Here is a 13,062-nt window from a genome sequence, read left to right as displayed (position 1 = left end):
AGTGAGTGCTGGAGTCAGCCTGAGGAGCTGGTTGGAAGCAGAGGGTGAAGCAGGATCATTACTTGTGACAGTAGTGCAGACACAACAGATCCTAACAGCCCTGGTGCCACACAACGTCTTGAAACTGCTAAGACTTAACTGTTGCAAAGAAATGTGGTGGTGGTTTGGGTTTTTAAAATACTTGCTACCACTTCAAAATTAGACTACAGTCTAGAAATACAAAAATTGAGCAAAGTTAATTAGATTCTCCTAAGAGACAGGTGAATTTGTGCATGCTTCTGAGACTTACATTCAGTCATGAAAAGGTTCTCCCAAGCATCCTAACAAATAACTGTGCTGTGACTAGCAGAAAAATCTCTGGAGCCTTTAGACAGAACCTGTATGTATGAAGTGCCAGTCAGCATCTCTTTTTGCTTCACCTGATAGCTTTTTGAGCTGAGGTGCTGTGTGTGAAGTCTTTAACTCAGTTCTTTAGCTGTTACTAGCAAACACACTTTCCTTAGTGTGGATCATCTTGTTCTGGCTTTGAAGCTTATGATACCCTTTTTGCATCTGTTCATGTTGTAACTGTTTTTTTCTGGGTTACGCTTCAGTTATCTCTAGCAGTGGTTAGTAATGTGTGACTTTTCTGTCCTCTTTGTTTGGGAGGAATTGAAGTGACGCTCCTGTGCTTATTTTAATCATCCCGTGTTTGGTGGTACGTTTTATATGGAACAGAGCTGTAATCTAGAACCTCTAACCCGTTCTTAAATTTCTTTGTTTTAGTATGGGATTATTGAAGAATTTCTGTGTACTTAACAATGGGTGGAGGGTTGATGTTGGTATTTGCAGGGTAGGTAGATTTTGGTTTCCACTTTGCTTTACACTTGGAGATAGAAGGTGATATATGTGTTTAAACTTTGATAGATCGTTGTTGAGAGAGCTCTGCTTTCAAATACAGATCAGCAATAAAGGCAGAGAATTCCTGCAAAACCTCCACAAAATGTTGAATTGAAATCAGCTCAGAAATCTGAATGTAGTCACAACACATGAACTTCATGAAAAGGTGCTTTATTTGTCAGTCAGGAGTGATCAGGAGGTTTTAAGAGCAATGACTGTGTTTTGTGAATTGTCTGTATTTTATGGCTTTGTTAGGAAGTTCTGATAGTTTAGACCTTAAAAATGATGGGAACAGTGAAGGACTTGCGGCATTATTCTCTACGTGGGACGCTGTCCAAAATGACATTTATGAAGAAGCAAATGGCCATATTCATACCTCAAGGAAAAACATTTCTGTATTTGTTCCACTTGTAATGCATTAGCTAAAGGATGGTTTCATTGTATTCTGCACTCTTAAGTGTTACTTCAGTCGTGGTGTAAAACAGAAGCAGTCCTGCTTAGAAATAAGTATTATCCTAAAAATGTTAGGGTCAAGTAGTGACAAGAGTATCAGAATTAGCTGCCAATTCACTTTGCAGCAGGAACAGGATCTTCTGTGCCTGCATAAGCCTCAGTTAAATAATGATGTTGGATGCTGGTTATACAGGGCTTGCTTTGCGGGTGGAATTTGATACAGTTTTTAAACACATACTCCACCCAGTTAGTAGCTCTTCTTGAATAAAGCTTTCAGAGTCCCTTGCCAACATGTTGGGACTCATGCTTTAAAAATTTGGGTGGAAAGTTAACCATTTTTTGTTAATGTATCTTAATTCAGGAAGTCAGCAGCATGAAAATGTTTCCTTTGCATGGATTGCACCACTGGTTTACGATGAGAGGTTACAGTTGGATTATAAAGGGTAGTTCTCATCAGTGCATTGGGATTGTTGACAGTAGTGTATTAGGATACATCAGAATAGTAAGAGATGCTGGATCAAAGAAGTCATTGTTTAAGCATGTTACAATGCTGAGCATTGTTGATGCATAAGTGTTCGTTCTGCTGGTTTGTGATCAAAATGTACTGAACAGGAATGACATTGTGGAGGCTTGTTAATAGATTAGACTTGGGAGTTCAAAGTGAATTGTGTAGTACAAGTGCATGTTGTGATCTTAACCTCTGGATGTTCCTTAATCAGCAGTATGCACTGGTCTTGAATATTGATGTTAATTTTGTAGTCAGTATGTTTTATACAAAATAGAAAAGTTCCTTTAGACAGTTTACGTTACTGCCATAATCTCTTGAATATTTGTGTCTCTTGTGTTCAGTTTCCTTATGCTTGTAAAGGTTATGAAATGTGCAAGTATAGAAATTTCCTTGATGTTTTGCTTTTTTTCTTGAATGGTTTCAGTTCTGTTGCAAAGTTCTCCATTCACCTGGAAAGTAATCTCTTAGAGAAATGTGGTTTGGGACAGGTACTTTAAGAAAAGCTAAAACGGATACTTCTTGAGAGAAAATTAATATATGTTTTCTCCATGTAAATTTTATCAGCCATATGGGGTTTTTTTAGTGGAAAAAATCTATTTGGAAACGCAGGGATGGCTTACAGTAATAGATGTTGACTCCTGTAATGCCCTGGTAAATTAATTTCTTTAATGAGCATGAGTGTTGAAGATCAAGTAGTTGAATATTCTGCTGTTCTTCAGAGGCAGGGTTAAATAAACTGCTATTCTGAGCTAATTTAATTATTTACCTGTTAAAGTAGAATTTGTAATAAGGTCTGAAATATCAGTGATAGTGTCCTCTTTATAAATGTTTAAGAGTACTTCTAAAACTTAGATGACTGCAGCTGCTTGGGTCCTGGGTGTATTACTTTCTTATTACAGAATATATAAAGCCTTTTTTTGATACTCATTATTTAAATTTAGCATTCACTTGTTTGTTTGACCATACAAAGAAGGTATCAACTTCCGTACAGTTTGACAAGGAGAAGTAGCATCTTGGTTACCTGCTGAACTGCAAAAGTCCTTGGCTTAAGAACACATCTGTTTGTGTTGGTTTAGTTCTTAGAAGACATCTGCATAAATCTCCTTTGCTGTAGGTGGAATGTCAGGTGCATAGTGGATCCATAGATTTTATTCTGCCCTCCCCCCCAGCAACCATGTAGATCCCAGGCCGTCACCCAATCTGGATGATTCATCTGTAGGTCAGCAGCAGAATAAATCTTCTGTTCTTGTCAAAAGGTGTGCACTGTTTAGGAATATTGGAACTCACTAAATTCATGGAGAAATAAAAGCATTTTCTTCTGAGGCTATCAGACTTGCAAATGAGCTGCCAGAGGGACACAGAACTCAATCACTGTTAGAATGTGGTATATGACACCTTTTCTTTTTGGTAAACTTTTCCTTCTGAAACAGCATAGGTTAAAAATAAATACAAATGTATGAAACTGCTTTTTGTTGAAAAGAAAAGGTAAATACCCCAGTCTTGTTTGTAAGGGTTTTTTAAATGCTTGAATAAAGGCAAAGTGCAGAAAGAATAAAGGTTTAAAATACAAATGTGTAAAGTATTCTTGAGGCTGTTGTTGATCAGTTTCTGTCACCTTTTTTTTTTTTCCCCCCCTATGTGGTGTTACCTCAGGTTGGTAATTATGATTATCATGCTAGTCACTTTGATGAAAAAAACACTGTCTTTCAGCTGTAGTGTCAGTATCTAGTTGTAGTAGAGATGTGAAAAAAGCTGTTGTGAGGTAATGTCTGTGAAAATACTATTTGCCAACTTTACCTAAGGAACCTGAGTCTTTGAGCAATTTTCTGGTTTTGATAACTCCTTGACTCCTGATAGGTTAGTGCTATTAGGCCATCAGCTGTGGGGTTTTTTTAAAATACTTTTCTTTATTTGGTTGATGTGTCTTTATATAGAAGAATCTTTACAGTCAACATGTATTTCTAGATGCTGTGTTAAAATTGCTGGCAGAGTCTATTATTCTATACAAACTGAACAATCTGGCCCCTTGTTTTATTTATAAAGGTTCAATGTATCTTTGCCTGCCTACATCAATCTGCAAGGGAGTGTCAGAAAGGCCCCGCATTCGCCGAGCCGTGAGTTATCAATAACTTTTCAGATGTGTTAATGAATGTGGAACAAGCGCAGTTATGTGTTTAAAAAAATAAAGATCCACCTCCTAAAAAGAAAAAAAAAAAAAAGGAAAAAAAGGAGAGCAAAACTCTTTACTGCAGTAGCAGGCATGATTATAAAGGGATTACTCTAAATTTTTAGTAGTGTAAGTATAACTAAGCAGTAAGGTTGCCCTATAGAAAACCTATTGTTGAACTGCTTTGAAGCTCTTTGGTGTGTGGGTTACAGGTTTTAACTGTTGCATCCTGCAGGCAAATTAAGCATGTGTTGTTTATGGAAACTTTTGTTTACTTAAGAATCTGAAACATGGCCCATCTGAAAATGTTATATGTTAGCATCCTATACATAGAACGGATATTTAAAAATCTGATTACATAGTAGTAAGAAAGGCTTGACTAAAAAGATACGGGTTTTTTATTCCTCTCTGTTGTCGTTAACCTCTGTAATGAATATGGCTTCTTGAATTGTTTAATAGATTCAAATCTAGAAATTTAGAGTTTTAAATCATGAAGCCATAAAAAAAATTTACTAACTGTGAAATGTATCTACACTCTTTAAAATATTAGATGAAATGGAAGAGGCTGCTATCTTGAGTTCACTGTATTTCATTTTTTCTCCCAGCAGCCCTTCTTGCTTCAGTAATTCACCAGTAGGTTTTCAATGATAAGAGATCGTATCAAATTATGTTAAAAAAAAAAAAAGGCTGCATCCTTAGAGAGATTAAGGTGTTTTATCATGCCTGTGTCTTAACAAGAAGAGAGCCATTGCAGGGATCTCTCTTCTGAATTTCAAATAGTGACAATTATGTTATGACTCAAAGGGAAACATGTTCAGCCCTCATCCCCAGAGTACCAGCTGGTTACTTTGTTCTGAAGACTTCAGGTCTTGCTCCAAGAAGGGGTTATTTAACCTTGCAATTGGACCTCAGTGTCTGGGCAGGTTGATGCTTCTGCTGATGCAGGAGCTGCAACCTGCCACAATGAAGATATAATTAAGATGTTCCAGTCCAACAAACAGCATGTAGAAGAGAAAAGAGAAAAGGTTTATCATGTGGAGATACGCAAACACCTCTAAAATATTTTGCATATAGGCTATGCCCTTGTGTTTGACTGATCTTTTTTTTCAGGTTTGTTTTTCATTCTTCTGCCAACTCTTTATGCTACCCATCAGATTTTAAAGGGTGCATTGCATCCAAGAGCAAAGTCATAAAATGAGTATCAGGTGGGATTTGGTGAAGACTCAATGTATATCATTTTGTGTTTATGAGGCTGCTTTTATATGCTAATCCTTGCATAGAAATACATCACTATTTCATGCAAAGTCTGAACAGAGCATTATAAAGCTCATTTAACAAATGCTATTGTATCAAAGTGTTTTTGAGCTAATACTGACTTTCTGGTTTCAAGCACTTTTCCTGCTGCATTTTTGAAGGGGAAGTGTGAGAGGATTTTTAAATAGCATTATAGAGCATTAAAACACACATTTGTGTTTTTGGTGTTACTTGGCAAAGAAGCATAGAGTGTTTTAAGTTCTAGTTTCCGTAGACCTTCACTATGTGACAGGGCACTGTTAACGCTTTGCATGTAACCTGCAGAATGTGTCTTGACTGCCTCAGATTTCTGACCTGGAATGTGCTGATTTCTGTACTGCAGGTGACACGACCCGTCAGCGAATCAAATTCAGTGATGACAGAGTGTGCAAGAGCCACCTTCTCAACTGCTGCCCTCATGATGTGCTGTCTGGAACTGTATGTAGCTAAATCTCGTGTTTTATTTAGATAAGAGTGGAGAAATTGAATTGCATTTGTTCTCTGTAGTATCTCCTTTAATTTCATGGTTTTCAGTGACTACCTAACACTCTCTGGTAGTTCAGAGGAACTTTCATAAACAACTAATTTATGGGTTCTAAAGTTAATTTTTAGAATTCTTCTGTTCTATATGCTAATTATTACTTAAATTTTATTGTTTACTGTAACATGAAAAGCCAAATAATGTTACTTACATGAATTGCACTATAGCAAAGTGGCCTTAAAGTGGTACAGTAGCAAGAAATAGAAGGAAATAAAATGTATTGTATGCATAAGTTATGAAGTTACTTTCTTAAAAATTTATGTTGTAGTGGGAAAGTATTCCACGGATATATTTGTATAGAGGAGTATAGAGATTTTTCTTTCTTCAGAAATATTTTAATGAAAATAATTGAAAGTTCAAATAATTACATTTCTAAAAGTTTAGATAAGTTTAATATCATAGTTGACACTTACTGTACAATATCCAGTTACTGTGCCATTGTCATAAATTCTAAAGCAATTTTTAAATCTCCATTTATGACATATTAGTAACTTGTTTGACTTGGACTTTTGTGTACTCTGTAGTAGAAATTCCACTACCTGAGCATAGGAAACAAGGGGTTTTGACGCATGCCAGTAGCTTTGTCGGTGTGTTTGTACTTTCCCTTGTAGTCCATGTTTAAGGTAGCTTATTTTTTGTGAAAGGCAGGTGAGTGATGTTTCATTGATTATTTAACTGAATATTTGATGATGTTAGAATAATTAATAGTAGAGAGATGGAGTATGATGATACAAGGGAGTCCCACATGCCTACTGTTCTTAATGCTGCTAGCGTAGCTTTTTTCACTGGTGTTGGCACTACCCTTTGGCACTGGGGAAAATGAGTCCTGGGAAATGTGTCTGAAGGATTATTTGAAGTGGTATTGCGTATCAATGTGTATATAGTTTTATTTTGAACTGGTTTGTGCATTACTGTCCAAAAAAAAAATGGGGGAAAAGGGAGAAGAACAATGTGTTTCTTTTCACCCATCTGTTGTGTTGGATGGCGTTTTGGTTGCGTAGTGAGCAAAATAACTCCTGCTTGGGGGAGATTTGGGACGTACCAGTATGCTATAAAAACATACAAAGGGCATTGGTCATAATCCACAAGAAGAGACTTGTCAAAGATTCATTTGACAGCTTTTCATTGTGGTCCAATTTCTGTAAGCAAAGATTTCTAGAACAGCTGCAAGGAAGAAATGTTTATCTGTAGAACTATGAAAGTCATAGGTGTCATGCAGTAGCGCCTCTTACATTGCAGGTCAGTCGTGTAGGCTGGGGCAGCTGGCACAGTTTAAATCCTCACTGGAAGTTCTCATCAGCCTCATACCAGATTCTGCTGCGGCTCTTGGAATACTAAACAAAACTGCTTCTTTAGGGGATATTAATCTTTCCCTTCCTCATGCAATTAGTCATCCTGCCAGAAAATGTGTTCGACAGTGTAAATCTGGGTCCAGAAAAACAATGACTAGTTTAATCCTTTTAGTGGGAGTAGTAGAAAGGGGACTCAAAAAAGACAGGCTTTACCTGGACCTTGTGATGTTCTGCTATTTACCTGGTCATAGATCTGCAGGAACGGACCTTCTCTCTTAACAGCAGTTTTTAAAAGGGCAAGAAATATGGAGTCTTACTGAACAGTTGGTCACTGATTTAGAAAATAACTGTGAAGTTCTCTCCAGAGTTTTGATAGGAAGATTCTGATGCATCTTCACATTCAAGATCTATAGGTAACAAAAGTTGAGTGAGTTTTTTTTAATTCAAGTTCCTGAATGCTCCTGAAAGAGTAAGTTCTCTGGGGATAATTTATGAGGTTAAGTCTCTACATTGACTAGATTATCAGTAAAATACTGGACGTGAATTGCCATTTTTTTGTGTGTCACAAGATGATCTACAATTTCTAGGTGCTGCATATTACTTTTCCTGTTTGCAAAACGGAGACTGCTATATCTTTCTAGTCCACCCACTCTTTCAAAAGCAGTCAAGGAGGACATTCACAGATAACACAAGACAAACAAAGTGACTCATATGAGTAGGCCCTGTTATTTTAGTGTGTTCTTTTCCCTTAATGGCCAAATTCCCAAAACTCTGCAAAGGCTTTGATTTCCCTTAACAATAAAAAGCCGTGTTCCTCAGGATGCAGTATGTATTGGTAAAGGTAGTGCATGTATACTTTTTGATAAGGGATTTTATTTATGGATATGTTTTTGTGCTACTAAGTTTCTGGGTTTGTAGACTTGGCAATTTCAAGTCAGGCAGTCAGAGGTGTCTGCCTGGTGGAGGGGATGTTGTGTTGCGTTCTGGGAGGAGATAGGTAGAGTATTAGTTTGGATTTTTTGTGGCCTTATTCTAAGGGCAGTGGGAATAATGGGCTATGTGGAAACCATATGTAGAATACTGAATCTCAGCAGCAAAAATGCAAAGAAAGATAAAACTGTTAGCATCCTCTTTCAGTTTTATTAAATTCCAAATCTATAGTGCTCTGTGATTATCTTTTTATGTGAAATGTGTTCTGAAGTTCTGAAATGTGTTCTGAAATGAAGTTTGTGTGAGGCACATAGTAAACTAACTGGTAAGATCACAGAAGTTGTATTCAAGGTTGTAGGACAGTGTCTGTTTAGAACTTGCTTTTGACAATGCCTCTCACCAAAGCTATTTTTATTTTTAACTATCACTTTTTCATGTTTTGGTGCTCCGCTTTTTCATAATGATCACTTGGGCACCAGTTCACATACATAAGTCAGTGGTTTAAGAGTTTGCTCATTCATTTTGAGCTGAAAATTTTATAATGAGAAATTAGTAAGACTTTGTAAACCCTGGCTTATGAGACACTGAATAATTTGCCTACTTAAAGCTAGCTTCTTTTTTTTGCTCTTTTTTTTTTTTTTTTTTTTTTTTTTTTTTTTTTTTTTTTTGTGCGCCATACAGGGTTAACTCTTAATTTTACCCTTAATGCTTGCTGATGATAAGACCATGGGGTTTTTGGTTGTTTTGGTTTGGGGTGAGTTTTTGGTTGTGAGTGTTCGGGTTTTTTCTTTACAAAAATGTTTGTTGATCCTTAATACGAGTTTGGGACTGAAGCTGCATATGTAGGAGTCAGATGACCCCCCCCGTAATGGTATGAACCTGTTAAGCAATGTTCTCTGGATGTAACTAAGGTCTGTGCTGTCTTCTGCAGGTTTTACAAGATTTGTGTGTTTTCTCTACCTTTGTATGTTTCTGTATGAATAGGAGAGTACTAATGAAAACGACAAGGTGGGAAGATTTAAAACTAATACCTTTAATAAGGCTATTATTAAGTAACAATGTCCTGAATAGTTGTAGTAACCCAGTAGCTGTCTTGGAAAATCCCAACGCTTCTGCATCGATCTGGCTCTCTTATCAGCTTGATTGTGCTTCCTGGATGAAAAAAGGTTCACAGATATGGTCTTGCAAACAATGGTTGAGAAACTCCTATCTGCTCAGTGAATTAGTTTTGTGTTTATGTGTACTTGTTGAGACAAATTACTTCTTGCATTTTATTTATACAGACCTCAAAGTATGCTCTGTTGGCTCACCCTGCAGTTAAGCATATCTTCAGATGCTCCTAAATTTATTGCATGCAGCTGTTCAGGACTCTTACTGACTAAAACCACGTTAATCAAGACCTTGGTTTAGCAATATACTTGAATACATTATTAACTTTAAGCTTATTAGGAGTGGAATTCAGCTCCAGATTAAGACATCTAAATTTAGATTTCAGATGAGGAGCTAGGTGTTGAAGCTTCCACTGAAGTCAGAAGATATCTTAAGCAGTGGAGCCTAGAAAAAGATGCAGTTTACCTGAGTATCCCTCTCAAGGTGGGCTGAATCCGTTAAGGCTCACTGAATGTACTGTCTGTATCTCCTTTTACTACGGAAGAGAAGTTTGGATAGTCCATGTGCAGATAGGTGTTAGTAAAGAGTTTTAATCTGTAGTCAATTTATTTACCGGTAGTCCCATTGGCTCTGGAACTATTTGCATGCTTAAAACTTGTGTTTTGGGGTGTGACTGATTTTATGCTGTACTTCTAGAAAAAGCATTAGAAGCTATTAGAAGGCATTGTGTCTGAGGGTATCAGCTTTTCAGTTCAGGGCTGATTTGATCACGTGAACTGCTTCAGCTTAGCAAATCAAATTAAATTATGCTTGCATAAGCTACCTCAGTTTGTAGCCTTCAGCCCACTGGTGATGAATTGTACAGTGCACTGTTGTCCTCTCAAGTGATCATGTCAGTCTCTTGAAATGTATTTTTAATTTCTGTGACCACCAGGAAGGTGAAGTGATTGTACCACATTCCATTTTAATGGGTTTAATTTATTGCAGTGAAAAGGGGAGTTGTTACTTTCTGCATGGTTATCAACTTCAGTGTTAGTATATTTTATAGTCATGCTACAAAAACAAATACTATGTAAACACTGAAATATTTAATAAGAAGAAAGACCACTGCTAATTTTGGTAGTGAAGATCTAAGATGTTGAAATCTTCAGAAGTGAAACTATGGTTACATAGAGAAATGTCTTTTAAAAAGTATTATACTTTGGCAGATACCTGGAATTCAGGGGTTACTAAGGTCTTCAGTTTAATAATTTCTGCATCTTTTTTGCTCAGCATTTCTTTCCTGCTAGTGAAGTCCTACAAAAGTCAACTGTTAGTGGAGTCACAGGACTTAAATCCCCTTCTAAATACATGTTGCCTACAAGAAAGGATGAACTTTATCACAAGTCTAGAAATCTGTTCAAAACAAAACTGGTAGTGCAGCTGAAGAATGAGTTCCAGGATTAGGAAGATCTCAGCAAAGAGTCTATCTTCAGCTTCTTTTTATCAGTAGTAAGTGTTCTCATACAAACCCTGGTAGTGCCTTGACAGTTTGGTAAAAGAATAGATGTGGTTCCTTCAGTATAAATTTTTAGCAATGTCAGATCTTTCTAAGCAAACAAACAATTCTCCTCTTGCTGAATGTGAACTGCTTTGGTATCTTTATATCTAAAAAGAAATATCTACATCAACACTGCCCAGAGTATCTTCTTTCAAAAACCTATCAAAGATATTTGCTGTTTTTAGAAGCATTTGATAGTTTGTGCTACTGTGTCACACTTGGCTCAACATCAGCCCTTTCTGTTTTAAGTACCTTTAGCTTTTCTGTGCTCTTTCCGCGGGGGGGGGGGGGACCCCACCTTAATTTCGTGTTCCAGAAACAGCATCACTTCAGGGTTTAGTTTCCAATTCAGTTACTTGTCAGGTACTCAGAGTGCACATTTATTTTGCACATAAACTCTACAGATTCTCTATTGCAAGATCCTTGGCCAGCTCTTCTTGTCAACCCATACTTAACTCATGTGATAATTTTTTTTTGTACCTGATTTGATTGAAGCAGTGCTATGCAAACTAATTGTGTGTAATCCCTATTTCTTTATTATACCAAAGGCATTCTGTCTATTTCGTGGATGGGATGACAAAAATGGTTACTAAATCTTTTCAATATGAAGTTTTTTAAACCTCAGCTCTGGGAAATCAAGCAGCTTTAATTGCCTGTCTAACACTGAGAAATAATTTTTTTTTCCAGAAAATAGTCAGCAAGTACTAGAAGGCACTAGTTTCTTAAGCAGAATTCAGCAATAACAAAAGGACTCCTGATATCCTGCTTTGTATGTGGTTACCTAGACTAATCTTCAGCAATAACTTTCATTTGCAGTAAAGAGTCTCCAAATATATAGGCTTTTTTTCAGGTTTTAATCTCAGTAAAAGTGCAGAAAACTGCAAAAAGACCCAAAGCATGGCTTAGCTTGCTCAATGAAGTTTAGTTACATCTAGCTTGGGGACTTGGATATTTTCACCTTTCTTTGTGTTGTTCATCTGAACTCCTCTGTAAATCACTTTCAAGTAGTGTAAGTCTGTCTGAAAGTCAGTGTATTGACAGTGAAAAAGAGTGTAAGCTTCTTCTTTTTAAGCCTTCCATTAACTCAGTGTCTGAATGTGGGTCTCCCTCGTAGCCATCTTCTGTTTCAAATGTGATTGATCTTTAAATGGCTGACTACTAATGCTTGTTCTTTGCCTCTGGGGGGGGAGGGCATGTCTTGGCACCAAATTGCAAGGTAGACTTGTGGAAAAGGAAAATAATGTGCCTTACTGTATCTTCTGTCCATTTTCATCTGCTGTCCATCTACTTTGCAGCTACCCATATTATACCAGATTAATACAAGCTGCTCTGTGCTTATTGAGGTTCTTGGCAATCGTGATACAGCATAGACTTTTGACAGTAATGAATCATCCCCAGGATGAGTTGTCTCTGCCTGATGTTGCATAACTTAGACCAGCAGAAGTGCTTTTCAGCTTGTTTTTGCATTTAAATGCAAACTTATTTAAGAGTTTTAAACATGATGCATTTTTTATATTTCTCTACATTGGGGTTTGCTAATAGAACTCTTATGAAAGACATTTAGTGGTATTATTTCTGTGAAGACTTTCAAAAGGTTACCCAGGACTAGTATAGGCTGTTTTAAGGAGCAGTTCCAACAATGATGTAATTTCTTCAGCAGCAAAACTAATGATAAAGAATCCTTTTCTCTTGTGCCTGCTTGTTCTTGCTCCCTGTCTGTTATGCTGTGCGAGTATTTAGAAGGCAGTGCTGTTGGGTCAAATGGGGGGAGGAGAGCCAAAATTTCTTTTCTTGTGATTGAAGCATCTAACAAAAAGGAATCCTTTTTAGCACACTCCTTGTCCCCCAAAATTTCCATTAACATTACTGAAGGTTTTCAACAGCTTTTGAATTTGCTATCTTGATACTGTAAGAGACCCCAGCTTCTTCCACTACTGTGTTGTCCTCTACATGTTGCCAGCACATTGTGTAGCTGCCCAACAGGTTGGACAAAGGCACACTGCTAAAAAATTTGCCTCTGTGTTTGGTTTGCTAAGATACTTTTTACCCAGTCAGTACCCAGATTGTGTTCAACAGCACAGGCAGATGTGCCAGCCTGGAGTGGCACAGCACAGGGATAAGAGGAGGACAGAACGTTTCTCAGTAGTAATGCTGGCTCAGGCTAATTACCATCCTTTCAGGCTTTGGATTCACGATTCTCGGGAAGAAGCAAAGAAATCAGGAGATGTACTGTTTTGTGGAGGTTAAATCCAACCCAAACAGAGAGAAGCATAAAACACATGTAAAGTGAACAGCGTGTCATGGTAGTGTTATGGGGATTCTGGGGTCTTTTAGTGTGTGATGGAATTT

The 13,062-nt window shown here is 37.2% G+C and overlaps 1 protein-coding gene across 3 annotated transcripts in view; it reads left to right on the top strand.

Annotated features, from left to right (window-relative positions):
* Nucleotides 1-13,062, top strand: part of LOC116442840 (putative RNA-binding protein Luc7-like 2) — a 29,847-nt gene that overhangs the window by 4,490 nt on the left and 12,295 nt on the right. For 2 of the 3 annotated variants that reach the window (XM_032106349.1, XM_032106348.1), the window contains exon 2: nt 5,644-5,738. In XM_032106349.1, coding sequence (XP_031962240.1) covers nt 5,644-5,738 — 95 coding nt within the window. Of the gene's footprint in view, nt 1-3,883; nt 3,955-5,643; nt 5,739-13,062 lie in introns of all 3 variants that reach the window. The other variant, XM_032106350.1, reaches the window with a different exon arrangement.

This window comes from Corvus moneduloides, chromosome 4, assembly GCF_009650955.1.
Source record: "Corvus moneduloides isolate bCorMon1 chromosome 4, bCorMon1.pri, whole genome shotgun sequence".
Classification (NCBI taxonomy): domain Eukaryota; kingdom Metazoa; phylum Chordata; class Aves; order Passeriformes; family Corvidae; genus Corvus; species Corvus moneduloides.
The sequence above is the reverse complement of the archived record's forward strand: the minus strand, read 5'-3'. Positions and strand labels throughout refer to the sequence as shown.